This window comes from Embiotoca jacksoni, unplaced genomic scaffold, assembly GCF_022577435.1.
Source record: "Embiotoca jacksoni isolate LCO1_2020_lvr unplaced genomic scaffold, fEmbJac1.0.p SCAF_10, whole genome shotgun sequence".
NCBI classification, from domain to species: domain Eukaryota; kingdom Metazoa; phylum Chordata; class Actinopteri; family Embiotocidae; genus Embiotoca; species Embiotoca jacksoni.
This window is the reverse complement of record NW_027185230.1, coordinates 20,079,339-20,092,779: the sequence shown is the minus strand read 5'-3', so window position 1 is coordinate 20,092,779 and position 13,441 is coordinate 20,079,339. Positions and strand designations below refer to the sequence as shown.

The window sequence follows — 13,441 nt, the reverse complement described above, 5'->3', positions numbered from 1 at the left end:
CAGCACAGTGACGTGTGATGAGCAGGACGAACCAATAACTTTCACGACTGAGGAGCAAGTTACATCGCTTGATCAACATTAGCACCTGAGTCACGTGTTTTTGGTACGTGAGCTTTCACCACAGACTTGAGCAGAGAACGCACAGCAGATTTAGACTGAAACTCAGGAAATCCTCCAAATACTTCAGAACTTTTATGAAAGAAAAAACGGAGGTGTTTTGAGGGACTTTCTCATTTCACCATGAGCAGCACGTCTGAGGGACAAACAGCCTGAACACTGGTGTGATGGCAGTTTGGTTTTCAACATGACAACTGGCCCACAACAACACGAGCGTGGATCTCCGTCGCCCGAACTCACTGGACTTGATCAAGCGCCGCAACCTGGAATACTTGTGAAGGTCGCCGCTTCCTTTTGCTCAACGCACCTCAGGGTGCTGCTCTCCAGTCGGTCGGTACGTCGAAGTTGTTTTTGATGGCCCCTCGTATTTACACCTTAACTTGACAGCTGCTGATGATCATTTGGATGTCTGACATGAGAAACCCTGGAATCTGACATGTATAAACATTACTGGGATGTGTGGGAGTGTTAAGCAGCTCTGCGTCACCTTGTAAGATATTGCATGAGAAAATGCTCCACTTTGGCACCATCCAGGACAAACAAAGCTTTTCAATAAATAAGAAAAATGACAATTTCTTTCATAAAATGGATTGAAATAAATAACAATAAGTTAATTCCATCTTAATAAATATACCTCTTACACACACGTATATATTTGTATATATATAAATGCATGTATATATATGATTGGATTCTAATGTAGATGCGATGCACCAAAAAGTCTTTGCTGAACTCCGGTGTGGTTCCTTGTCTGAATGTCGGTGTCAACATCCAGATCTGCAGTGGAAGTGATTTAGACTGAAGCGGAGTGTAAACTCCTCAAATCTCTGGATTCATCTGGAGTCTTAGGAGACGGCTTTGGAAAAACCGATTTTTCTGGGAAATGAATCCTCCTTGTGTTTCTTCACTCACCTTTCTCGACAGCACAGTTAACAAATCTGAAAGTGTAACAGTATTTCATCTGCAAATCAGTTCCCACCTGATCCATGTCTGCACGTGTCTGAACAGTGGAGTACCGGTTGAAGTTAGAGGTACAGTTTGCTCTTGAACTGCCGTTCCAGTGTCTTTCAGGTGCTATCGGTGTACTCACCTGTGTCTCCTTTGATGACTACTGACAAAAATAAGAGACGATAGACTCCCACTTTGACCTGGTGTATTACAGATGTCCAATAGTAATCCCTCCCTTTGCAGCATCAGCTTGTGAAGGTGATCCTCAGGCCGCCGCTGCTGGTCACGTCTGTCGTTTTGTCACCTCGGTGTGACTTCCTCAGACGCAGCCGCACTTCCTAGCAGAATGCTTTTTCAGCGTGTGGTACACCACATTGTCGTCCAAAAAAGACAAGTCGTCATCAAACGCGATCGGTCGACAGCAGGTGCGAGACGGCATGTCCTTGTCCAGCTTTTTGTTGTGCGTGAGGTTGTTCAGGATCTTGTCGTAGTTGGTCTCCGCCTCGATGCAGGGGCCACTACAGTACCGGAAGATCAGCTCCTCTTTAGTCTGGTAGCCCAGCCCCAAATCCGTCACATTGAGGTGGACCTCCTTTAGCAAGCAGCCTCGAGTCTGCACCGATATCCTCTCCCTCCCCTTCTCGCCTCGGCCTCCTTTACCCCCTCGGCCTCGACCCCGCCTCCTGTCGCCATGTCCTCTCCCCTCGCCTCTCGAGCCTCCCGTGTTTGCTGCTCCTCTCTGTCTCTGCTCCTTCCGTCCCCTGGAGCTCCTGCTGGGTTCTGATGATCTCCGGAGTCTGCCAATGGTAGCTTCGATAAAATCCATTACGTCATCAAACTGCTCTGGATAGGGACCTGCGACGTCATCTGGAAGGTAGAGAAGGAACACATTTACTTATAAAGTGAGATACAAACTACGCACACGAAAGAGCTTTTTAATATGTTACAGTTATCAACAACGTCGTAATAACCTTCGACTGCGTGAGCAGATAAGATAAAACTTTAAATATCGTTCTGGGAATAGAAACAAGTTCAGCAGTAATAGGACATGATGGATGTGAAAACACTGCACAGCCAGGAATTTTAAGAAAAGAACATGTAAACACGTTTAAGTAGGACGTTATCTTTAAGATTTCCCATAATATATCTTGTTTAATCTAAAAACGTGTAATCGTGATTCAGATGATTTCTTGGCCATACAAAAACTTTCTGCAAGTTCTTCTTGCCAAGAAACTGCTCCGACCATTTTCAGTCTAAGTGCTTCGCTAAGCTAACCTGCTAGCAGTAGCCTTCAATTCAAGACATATGAAAAAAGTAATATGTTCAGCAGGAAAGACAATTAGCATGTTTCCAACAAAGTCCAAAAGTCCCGCAAATACATAATACGCTAAATTAAAAAAGTGCATTAGCACCAGTTGAGCTCAATCAACCGTCTAAATGTATACTGAGGTATTTCGAAAAGAAGGATATACTTGTTGTTGATGGGCAATTAGAAACGCAAAGTCCATAAATAAAGAGGATTGTGACGATCAGAAGCCGGAAGAGGAACGCGTGAAGCAGCCCTGAGGCGTTCATATGGATGTTGGATGAGTTGGAGGCTTGAGGTCAGAAGGTGTGGTCAGTTTCATTTGGAGATGTGTTTTAGTCAGAGAAGAAGAAGATGAAATGAAATGTAGGGATGTGAGGGCAGACTTGATCTTGGAGAAAGAAGCTTCCTCCGGTTCCTCTCAGAGAACCTGAGCTGTGAAAGGTAACAACTCCACTTGAGTTAACCCAGCAAGCTTTCACACAGGAGCTGCCTGCATTGATAGAGGAGGCAATTACACCACCGAGAAAGATGCTTTTAAATCTTTGATGGATGTAATTTTAGAACGCCTCGACGTCAAAGGCCGAGTAAAAGGAAATCATACGTTCGGAGTCGTTTAGACGAAGCAGATCGGAGTCGACTCGAAACTCCAAACACGCGGCAGCACAGCTCTCCACCATCTGCTGCGAGCAGCGAGGAGGACCGGCTGAACCTCTTGGACCCGCCCGTGTTTCATGTTGGTTCTACTAAGGAGTAACGTTTCTCCTGCTTGAACACCTGCAGGTGCAGCAAAATGACCCTGAAGATCATGAGGACATTTCTTTACCTGTGTGAGTTTGTGCCTCAGCTTGTAATGTGTGTTGTCATGTTTTATTTGCATGGAGGAGGCGGGGTGGCGTGGTGGTTGGGTGCGATGCCTGGCAGGTGGTGTTGTGGTTAACACTGCAGTGTCACCTATCTCCCCCCTCGTACCTGCTCCTCTGGCAGAGCTCAGGCCATCCGATCCGCCTGCGCTCCACAGCTGATTGGGCCACCACTCGTGTATCAGATGAGCTCGGGCCAATCTGTTTTAGGCACACCTACCCTTTGATTTAGAAACCTTCTATTGTGTATCAGCTGACAGGCAGGGTGGCTGCAGTCTACACCTGCTGACAGACTAAACCTGTGGCAACAAATGGGGCCAAATTAGGCCATGATTTTACAGAGCCAACTCCAAAGAGTCATGTTTTTTGGTTTCAAAGTCTCATAAAAAATAAAGAAAAAAAAGCTGGTGTTTGTAGATTCATGTTTTAAAATTGAATTGAAGTAAAAACCCATGTTTTCTTTGACATTATGCACGAACCAAAAGACCCGTCCCCTCTTGGAGCTCCAGTGTTGTTTACACTATTAGTGCAATACTTAATGGTCTTGGGTTACACAGCAAATCAATGATGTCACCACGATCCAAACAGAATGTGAGGTGGCAGGACAAACACTTGTCCAAATGTTCCATTCCTTATCTAGTTCTTGGCTGCGTCTTCCTCAGTGTGAAGATGATACAGTGTCACATTGATCCAAACAAAATAAATTCCTGCCCACTGTCTCTGTTCAAATGAGCATAAACACAGGACTCTCGCTCGGTGGTGAAAACTTTCTGGCGTTGTCCGGCCTCTCCCTTGAACATTCCTGTGACCTGTTTGGCCTCTAAAACGTCCTGTGATTTCTGAGTTTGGGCAGATGGGTAAAGGTCATGGGTCTCTAAGTCCAGGAGGTGAATGTAAACAAAGTGAGAAGGGGAAATGTGAAGAGTGATCCCTTCTCTGGATTGGAGCTGGTCATACTCTTATTCATGCTGCTGGTTTGTTTTGACAGAATATGATGTAACACAAAGCAGCAATAAAACAGGAATTAAGATCTCCCCTGTGATAACCTGCCTGTCTGACGGCCTTATCAATATAGGACGCTCCACTGTTGCCTCAGCCCGCCAGCTATCACTTTACGTACTGTTTCACAAATGTAATTAGTCCAAACCAACTGTTAACATTCATATCTAAATTAGTTGCACGGTATTAAATTGAGCTTTGGGCAAACAGCACATGTCTATAATGTGACCCCGTGTCAACCATTTATCAAGAATTCACAGGAATATCAAAGTGACTGCACATCATAAATGATCCAGTGAAAACATGCCGTGCGCCTTACACTGATCCTCCATGGAGATCTCCTGCAGGTCGTGGTCTTCGCGCTGGAACGATGGCTCTTCCTCCTCCTCAGACAGCGACACAGAATCCCTGTAGCTGCTGGGGAAGTAAGTCCTCTTGGCTGGCTGAGTGTTTTGGTAGAGAGGCCGTGTAGCGACGGAGCTCAGGAGCAACAAACACGTGGCCAAAACATCCCATAACTTCATCTTAGACTCAGTTCCTATGAAGAAAGCTGCAAAAATAAGAGAGGATCTTTTTTTAATTTCAGAATCAGGAGACAAAAATAAAGTGATAAGAAAAATAAATAAATCTCGACACACAGAATGTGGGCCAACTCTCGTTTGTATTGAAGTCAGTAAAGTGTTTTTGAAGCAGTGTTGTGGCCAGACTCTGACTCATTCTGTATTAATAACTGTGTCATCATGTCAAGAGAGTTTGATTCTCACTGTCTCCTGTAAACTGTCAATTTGAATATCTTAAACCTAAGAGTAACAATTAAAAATGGTGTTGCCTACTTGATTATGTCAAAATATCTGAAATATATCGAAGTAAAATATGTAAAGGATATCAAAGTAAAGCGTAAATGTGTGCGTAAAAGTACTTTAAAGTAGCGGCAATTGTGATTAACCCGAAGCCCTCTCGTTTATTCTCTCCTGCAGATCAGACCTATCAGGATTATAAGGTGGTATATTCATGTTGCTGTGATATGAGGCAAGCTCTTGCTACTTGTAATGAGGCTCGGAGGGCGCGCCTCACAAAAATGCGTTGGTAAAAGCACGCACCGAAACCTTTTGGCAACGATAGCCTAAATAATGGCGAGTTGGCCAGATGGCGATCCCCAAAGCTTACGTGACTCTGTCTAATGGCATGTTGAGTCTGCAGTAAACCTAAACAGCTACGCATGGATAAATACTGGGCTTAAACATGCAGTGCAAAAGTCCTAGCAACTGTTGTATTTTTGATTTAGCTATTTAAACCAAATAGATAACTACTGAAAGGTGCTTCTATGACCTTCGCGCACAGATACTCAAACACTCAAGAATGTTATTGTACACTGTGAAATCGTGAAAATGATGAATATGAACTTACCTTAAATATGGTCCATGCAGACCTTAAACTCGCCGGTTTGTTGGTAGTAAAATCCAAACAGAAAGCGCCGCTCATTTAGTGTTTCCAGCTGATTCAGCTGCATGAATCAGGTTAACAACCCCAACACGAAAATGTCCTCAAATTCAGTTTGTGTCCAAAGAGAAAAAAGCAGAAATACTGCGCCAGGTGTGTTTTTCATATTCCGATCCAGCGCACCAACCAAAACCACGCGTCTGTCCACACTTTGGAGTCCAAAGGTAGAGCAGAGCGGACCGAGTGCCGCTGCGCAACCCGGGGTACAGTTGCAGTCGCTGATTAATTGGATGCTACGTTTCCACGTTGGAAATCCGAGAGAGAGCCACCATCTCCGTCTGAAAGGAGTCCGATGAAGACATCAGCGTCTCCAGCTCATAAGCAATGCGTAAAGGGTGTAAAAGAGCGGTTTTCCAAAGCGCAAGAACGTACAGTTTGCCTCTTGATAAAACAGTTACAAAGCTCTTATATCCAGAACCGCGTTACGAATTCAAAGTCACCAACATTTGACACAAATATTGCCAATGGTAAACAGCACAGATGGGGGTATTTATTCTCCATTTTCTCCAGGCAAGACGGTGTCTATGTAGCTCGAAGGGTTTCCACACGCGTCGTCCTCATAGTTTACTGAAGCAGGACAGATGTCTGCGCATAACACCGCACCGGGCGCGGAGGGCAGTTTGGAGAGATTTATAGTTAAGTGCGCTCTGACGTTTGGGGGCAGTTGGTGTCCGCCCCTCTTTTATAGATCCCTGCAAGAGCAAACAGTGAGTAACAGAGGTCCACATATCTCTCCAAACCACCCCTGGAGCCCTGTTTGGAGGAGCGCAGTTTTCAGATGTCTTGGGGATTATGTCACACATCCTGATGTCCTCGGATTAGATTTCAGTATGCGGAATGCGATTTGGAGATGTTCTGTTGCGATGCATGTTTCTAACCTGATCTCCGCGCTCAATGCGCCTCGGTGTCAAGTTCCGTCTCACGGCTACACACAGCTCAGATGCAGGAGTCCCACCTCACTTGTTATTTACTAGAAGCTATTTGTAAATACGCCAGACGAGCTTTTAGTGAGCAGCGCGCGCTTTGGTTGCTGTTGTTGTATGCAGGCATTTGCAATTTATTCCTGCCATCAAACTGTAATTCATACACACCTCGGAGCATCTGGTCGTGCAGTAAGCGCGGTCTCTCGTCAGGGTGAGCAGCACCGCACAGACCACAAAAGCACTAAGATGTGCACCTGAGCGAGCCTCTCCATCGCCCGGCGTGATTTACACACGCCTTTCATCTCCCGCAAAAACGGAATTCCGCAAGTTACCCAGTCCTTCCAGAAGTAAAATGATTTTGTCTTCATGTGCCAGAAGAGATCGGCTTCAACGAATCACTGTTTCCAAGAAGCGTTCTGGTTTTAATTTAACGCGTGAAACGCTGCTGAAGATGGCTGTTCAATAAAAGGATGAAAGTCCTCGCTGACACTTGAAATCCGTGCTGACTTATCTGTTACTCAGTGGTATGAAGGCTTCTATTTGTTTGCTCTGCATGTGAAACCTCTTGTTGAGACATGTTTTCTGGGTGCCCTGCCCAGTTCTGGAGCATCCTGTATGGATTCCTCTCTGTCATGTTCTCACGTGGTTCCATTGGACTGAGACAACTTCTCTGAACTCATATCAGTTGTTGTTCTTTGTGCATGACTTCATGGTGACTCACTCAGACTTAAACCTCGTTTTATAGATCTTAATTGTTTTTATATGAGAAGTCTGTCTCAGTATAAATTACATGCAGCTGTTTTCTTTTCGACTTCGTTTGTCTTCGTATTCATGATTGGAATAACTAATGTCTCAACATAAATCCTCTAATACACACTAGCATTCTTTAACGTTTTATATTCTCAAAAAAGGCTTAAAGATCCACCTTCTTGAAGGATAATATGGTCCACACGTATCAGAATACTCAATATTCAAGTTTTCCATCATGATGCTACTTTTCAACAACAATAACTCAACTAATTTCTACAACTGACATAAAACTAACAAACACATCTCCTTGTTTTTAGTTCAACTAGAATATTAAACTGCTCTGAAAATGGCCCTCTTGCCGGTGCATGCTGGGACAGCCTGAAGGCTCCAACTTCTCCAAACAGGAATAAAGAAGAGAATGAATGAAAGAAAATTGGTGCTTATGTAAACAAGCTCCAATGCATGAATGTAATGTGGACTGGCATTCAGTAGGTTATGATAAAAGACGGAGGGATTTGAAAGCAGAGCCAGAGAGAAAGTCAGAAAGTGCGTGTTTCTTCAAGGTTATTCAAAGTTCAGTTTAGTGAAGGAGGAGCTGAGAAGTCCAAAGTTATATTCTGTAATAAAACCACATTCAACTACATCTACTTATAAAACTGACCACAGAATTACATTCAATTATAATTTGATTTATTACATGTTTTATTTTTCTTAATAGATGCTGTTTCTATCAAACCTTGACACATCAAACATTCAGCATCACTCTTCATACTGTTCCCTAAAAATGTGGAGTCAGGCTGTATGACATAACTAGATGCTGTACGTGGAACATTACTCGTTAGGCTTTTATCACAAACATCACAAAGTTATGATTATTAGTATTGGCGAGGAAAGACTTCGTTGTCCTACAAAATTGACGGACAGAATCGATTAATGGACAAAGAAGATGAAGATATACGATTTTATTTGCAATTAAAGTTACAGTGCAGAACTTTTACATATACTGTAAATGAACATCTGTTACATTCAAGCTTCACCAAACGAGCTCTCAATGCTAATAAAGATCATCTCTGTATGTCGCAGAGCTTTTACATCTGTTACGTTGTGTCTGGTGAGACATTCCCACCCTGGCTGCCTGAATGCGTACTGAGCATGCTCCATGAGCGCATCGCTGCATGAGCACATCGCTGCATGAGCACATCGCTGCATGAGCACATCGCTGCATGAGTACATCGCTGCATGAGCACATCGCTCCACAGCTCTCCGCCAGCCGAGTCCGGTAACGTCCGGTTTCAGTCCTCTGCTAACTGGAATGGGGATAAAATAATGGAATTATGTAGCTCTTCTAGTTATTGTAGATGTTAACGGACTGGATGGATTCAATTCTGATTGTGAAACCCGTCATTTCGGGGAGGTTGTGATGGGTTTATATCTCAGTTATCCACCATTTATCCAGCAGCTGCTGCAGATCATTACAGGCAAGAAGCAGGAGACGTGTCGGTTTTAAATATGGTTTTCTGGGCAATTTATGCCTTTATGTGATGAATGACAGGAAAGAAGGGCAGACAGAGAGATGGGTGAAGACAAGAGTTCCCCAGCTGTAGTTCATGGCTGCTGCCAGCAGGGTCTCCATGTTTACCACGTGTTTAACATGAAATGCCAAAAATGTACTCGTACAAACCTGCATTGTCATTACGAATGTGAATATTTTGGAGTTTTTTTTTTTTTTTAATTAGAAATCATTATTTTGGACTTCAGGTCAAACAAAACAAACTGATGGCCATTTTACATAATTGTATCTTATTTAACAAGTTAGTTGCAGCTCTAATTATCCATCGATCCATTATCTATACCGCTTTATCCTGAACAGGCTCACGGGAGCTCTAATTATCGACACAATTATATTTTAGCAACATTTATGTCAAATCAAATTTATTTTACATAATATAGATAAAAGCACATAATTGGATTAGAAACTCACTGAAATAAATCACTGAACAATCACCATGAAACCTGTTTGATTAACGACTGACGGCAGCAGGTTTCACACAGGACATACAGTGGTGTGAAAAAGTGTTTCCCCCTCCTGTTAAAACATAACTTAACTGTAGTTTATCACACCTGAGTTCAATTTCTCGAGCCACACCCAGGCCTGATTACTGACACACCTGTTCTCAATCAAGAAATCACTTCAACAGGACCTGCCTGACAAAGTGAAGTAGACCAGAAGATCCTCAGAAGATAGACATCATGCTGAGATCCAAAGACATTCAGGAACAAATGAGAAAGAAAGTAACTGAGATCTATGAGTCTGGAAAAGGTTCTAAAGCCATTTCTAAAGCTTTGGGACTCCAGAGAACCACAGTGAGAACCATTATCCACAAATGGAGAAAACATGGAACAGTGGTGAACCTTCCCAGGAGCGGCCGGCCGACCAAAATTACCCCGAGAGGGCAGCGACGACTCATCCGAGGTCACAAAAGACCCCACGACAACATCCAAAGAACTGCAGGCCTCACTTGCCTCAGTTCAGGTCAGTGTTCATGACTCCACCAGAAGAAAGAGACTCGGCAGAAATGGCTGCATGGCAGAGTTCCAAGACCAAAACCACCGCTGAGCAAGAAGAACATTAAGGCTCGTCTCATTTTTGCCAGAAAACATCTTGATGATCCCCGAGACTTTTGGGAAAATACTCTGTGGACTGACGAGACCAAAGTTGAACTTTTTGGAAGGTGTGTGTCCCGTTACATCTGGAGTAAAAGTAACACCGCATTTCAGAAGAAGAACCTCATACCAACAGTAAAATATGGTGGTGGTAGTGTGATGGTCTGGGGCTGTTTTACTGCTTCAGGACCTGGAAGACTTGCTGTGATCAATGGAACCATGAATTCTACCGTCTACCAAAACATCCTGAAGGAGAACGTCCGGCCGTCTGTTCGTGACCTCAAGCTGAAGCCAACTTGGGTTCTGCAGCAGGACAATGATCCAAAACACACCAGCAAGTCCACCTCTGAATGGATGAAGAGAAACAAAATGAAGACTTTGGAGTGGCCTCGTCAAAGTCCTGACCTGAATCCTATTGAGATGCTGTGACATGACCTTAAAAAGGAGGTTGGTGCTGGAAAACCCTCCAATGTGTCTGAATTACAACAACTCTGTAAAGATGAGTGGGCCAACATTCATCCACAGCTGGAAAAGACTCACTGCAAGTTATCACAAACGCTTGATTGCAGTTGTTGCTGCTGAGGGTGGTCCAACCAGTTATTAGGTTTAGGGGGAAACACTTTTTCACACAGGGCCATGTGGGTTTGGATTGTTTTTCTCCCTTAATAATAAAAACCTTCTTTTAAAAACTGCATTTTGTGTTTACTTGTGTTATCTCTAACTAATATTTAAATTTGTTTGATGATCTGAAACATTTAAGTGTGACCAACATGCAAAAAAATAAGAAATCAGGAAGGAGGCAAACACTTTTTCACACCACTGTATCTTTACACGTCACCACGTACGACATGTCGAGCTGCTGGAGGAACATCCAGCTCAGAGATACGACACAGAGGCCGTATTGTTTATTGATATGTGCAGCCGTGTCACCGAGGGAGTCCTCTGACCCGCCGCCGCCTCATCCAGACAGACGGGGGAAGATAATGGTCACTAAAATAGAAGCATCTCAGAGAGGCCCTTTATGCAGAGCGCTGCAGCCTGCTGGTGTCATAAGTCCCCTGAGCTGAATACTTGAGTGACTATAATAAATATTAATTTGTCAGGGGGAGAAACACGAGCAAGCTGAACGAATCAGCACCACATGGGGTGTGAGGAAGAGACTCGTCACTCACAGAAAAGCCTTCTTTCATTATTTGTGGGACTGATGGGACGAGCACCTCCACGTTTGATGTGAGGCCTCCACAGAGCGCTGACGGGCCTCGGAGGGAAACAACAACGGGTTCCCACACACTTTATATGAACATAGAACAAGACTCACAAACAACCCGGATCACTGCATCTGGTTCCGTTCAACATCAAACTAAAAACATAATGTGAAACAAATGTCACACACAGATAATCATTTTTCTTTACTTACCATTCTTTGGGTGTTTTGACTCCTTGGACAAATTATATCAGTTAATAAACGCTTGTATTGTTTGACTCAACGTCTTTATTGATATGAAATGGGATGACAAACAACTAGAAACTTGTTTATGATGTTAATCTGTTCTCTGCTTCCTGATTCTGAATCATTGTTTCATGCAACAGAAGTGAGACATGTGTACGTTTGTTTTTAGCTTTGATGAAAACCACAATGAGACAATCGACTAAATTTAACTCCGTTAACAAATCAACTGACAACAAACACATGTTCATTAAAAGTATTATTGCAGTTTTAATTATTGTGGTGAGATCTTTGTCTGTTCCACAAGTGCAACTTATGTCAACGTGGTTAAAGACAAATTCATCAGGATTTTTTCAGCTGATTTAAAACAATCTAGTTTCATATCAGAGGCTCCGTTATAGAAATAGAATAATAGATGGACCGTGTGTGTTTAACTCCTTTAAACTGGCTGTTTGTGTTGGTGACTGTCAGAATACGGTTCAGTGCAGGTTGATGGATGTTGGCGTGAAGCATCTTTTTCATATGTTCAGGCTAATTACTACCAAATGAGCGTAGTTATATTTTGAATAGCCAAAGAGCAGCTGCAGCCGTTTGTTGCTTACGTGTGCCATGTCTGTAAAAATAGTTCTGGAGCAGTATCTGTGGTTCGTTCCAGTTTCTGAAGTTTCCTTTGAAAAAGCAGCAGAAACTTTGTGAGGTTCTTGTAGCTTTTTAGCGAAAGTAGACCGACTTGAAACATTTGTGAATCTTGTGAAACTCTGATTGTATTGTATTTATTGTATTTCGTATCGTCTTGAATCAGTAATTACTGGTTGTGTCGATGCCGTCTGTTGTAAAACAGAGATGTGAAAGTTTAACGAGGCTCGTGATCGATCTGCTCAGGTTGTTCTGGTGGATGGAACGAAGTGCATTTCCTCTGTCGCTCCACTTAAGTTTGAGGTGCTTTTGCTTTACTGAAATATTTTCCATTTTATGAGATTCTCTATTTTGACTTAATCCACATTTCAGGAGAAAATTATGTATTTTTTAACTTTCTTCTACTTTCTGCTTTCACTTTTACTTTGTTACATTTCAGAAGGACTTTGTGTGCTTTTTACTTTCCTGGATGAAGACATACAAACATGATGCATTGCTATGAATAAACTACCCAACAGCACATACAGTAGGACACCATTAGTTACTGCTCCACCATCCACCGCTTGTTAATGCCTCAGTCCAGTAGTATCATTTATTACTATGTACATAAGTATGATATCAGGTCTGTGTTACTTTCTTAACTTTCCATTACTTGAGTATTTCTATTTTATTACTGATGTTGCTGCGCTCACTTAGTAAAACATTTGAAATCATCACCCTCACCGGTATGCAATGTCGTCATTTTCTTTAACAGCCAAATCAAAAAGATTTCACGTAATTCCACTGCAAGTAAAAACAGAAAAAACAGCATTTTATTTTAACAGTAATCTTCACAAACGTGTGTTAGTGTTTTATTAGCGTTCTTCTATTGCAGAGGAACCTCCTGGAACATTTATTCATACAAACTTATTGAAATCCATCACACCAACAATTCAAACTACAGTCTTATGTTTCCTTCCATTGTGTCCACGCTATGCACAGCAGGTCCGACATCACGGGCCGTCGGAGACGCTCAGCTGTCCGGATCACCGTCGGATCAGAGACGGAGAGTCAGAGCAGGTAGTCGGGCGGATACTGATGGATTCACAGCTTTCAGCTGATCCATTAGGACACTTCAATCCGATATGGCCCGCTGCCAGATGCCCATCTATTGTATTTCCATCCGTGTCGCTCATGGCTCAAACATTTATGAGTATTTGTTGGCACCGTTGGTGCATAGATTGTATGGGTGCAAAAATATGTTCTAGCATGTGTGTGTGCGTGTGACTGTGCGTGTAAGTGAGTGTGT

The 13,441-nt window shown here is 43.0% G+C and overlaps 1 protein-coding gene across 1 annotated transcript; it reads right to left on the bottom strand.

The window, feature by feature from the left end:
• Positions 1-780: 780 nt before the first annotated feature.
• On the bottom strand, positions 781-6,226 carry gdnfa (glial cell derived neurotrophic factor a). Its single transcript, XM_069160170.1, has 3 exons — positions 5,641-6,226; positions 4,553-4,783; positions 781-1,932 (listed from the first exon to the last, which is right to left on the bottom strand). The coding sequence occupies exons 2-3, from the start codon at positions 4,755-4,757 to the stop codon at positions 1,385-1,387; spliced, it is 753 nt and encodes a 250-aa protein (XP_069016271.1). The 5' UTR covers positions 4,758-4,783; positions 5,641-6,226; the 3' UTR covers positions 781-1,384.
• Between the last annotated feature and the right edge of the window lie 7,215 nt (positions 6,227-13,441).

What these genes read in the sequence shown, in the direction of transcription:
- gdnfa (XM_069160170.1), bottom strand. Translation starts at nt 4,757, where the DNA reads ATGAAGTTATGGGATGTTTTGGCCACGTGTTTGTTGCTCCTGAGCTCC. An exon ending in GATCTCCATGGAGGATCAGT is followed by an intron (nt 1,933 to 4,552) that starts GTAAGGCGCACG and finishes TCTACCTTCCAG; the next exon opens with ATGACGTCGCAGGTCCCTAT.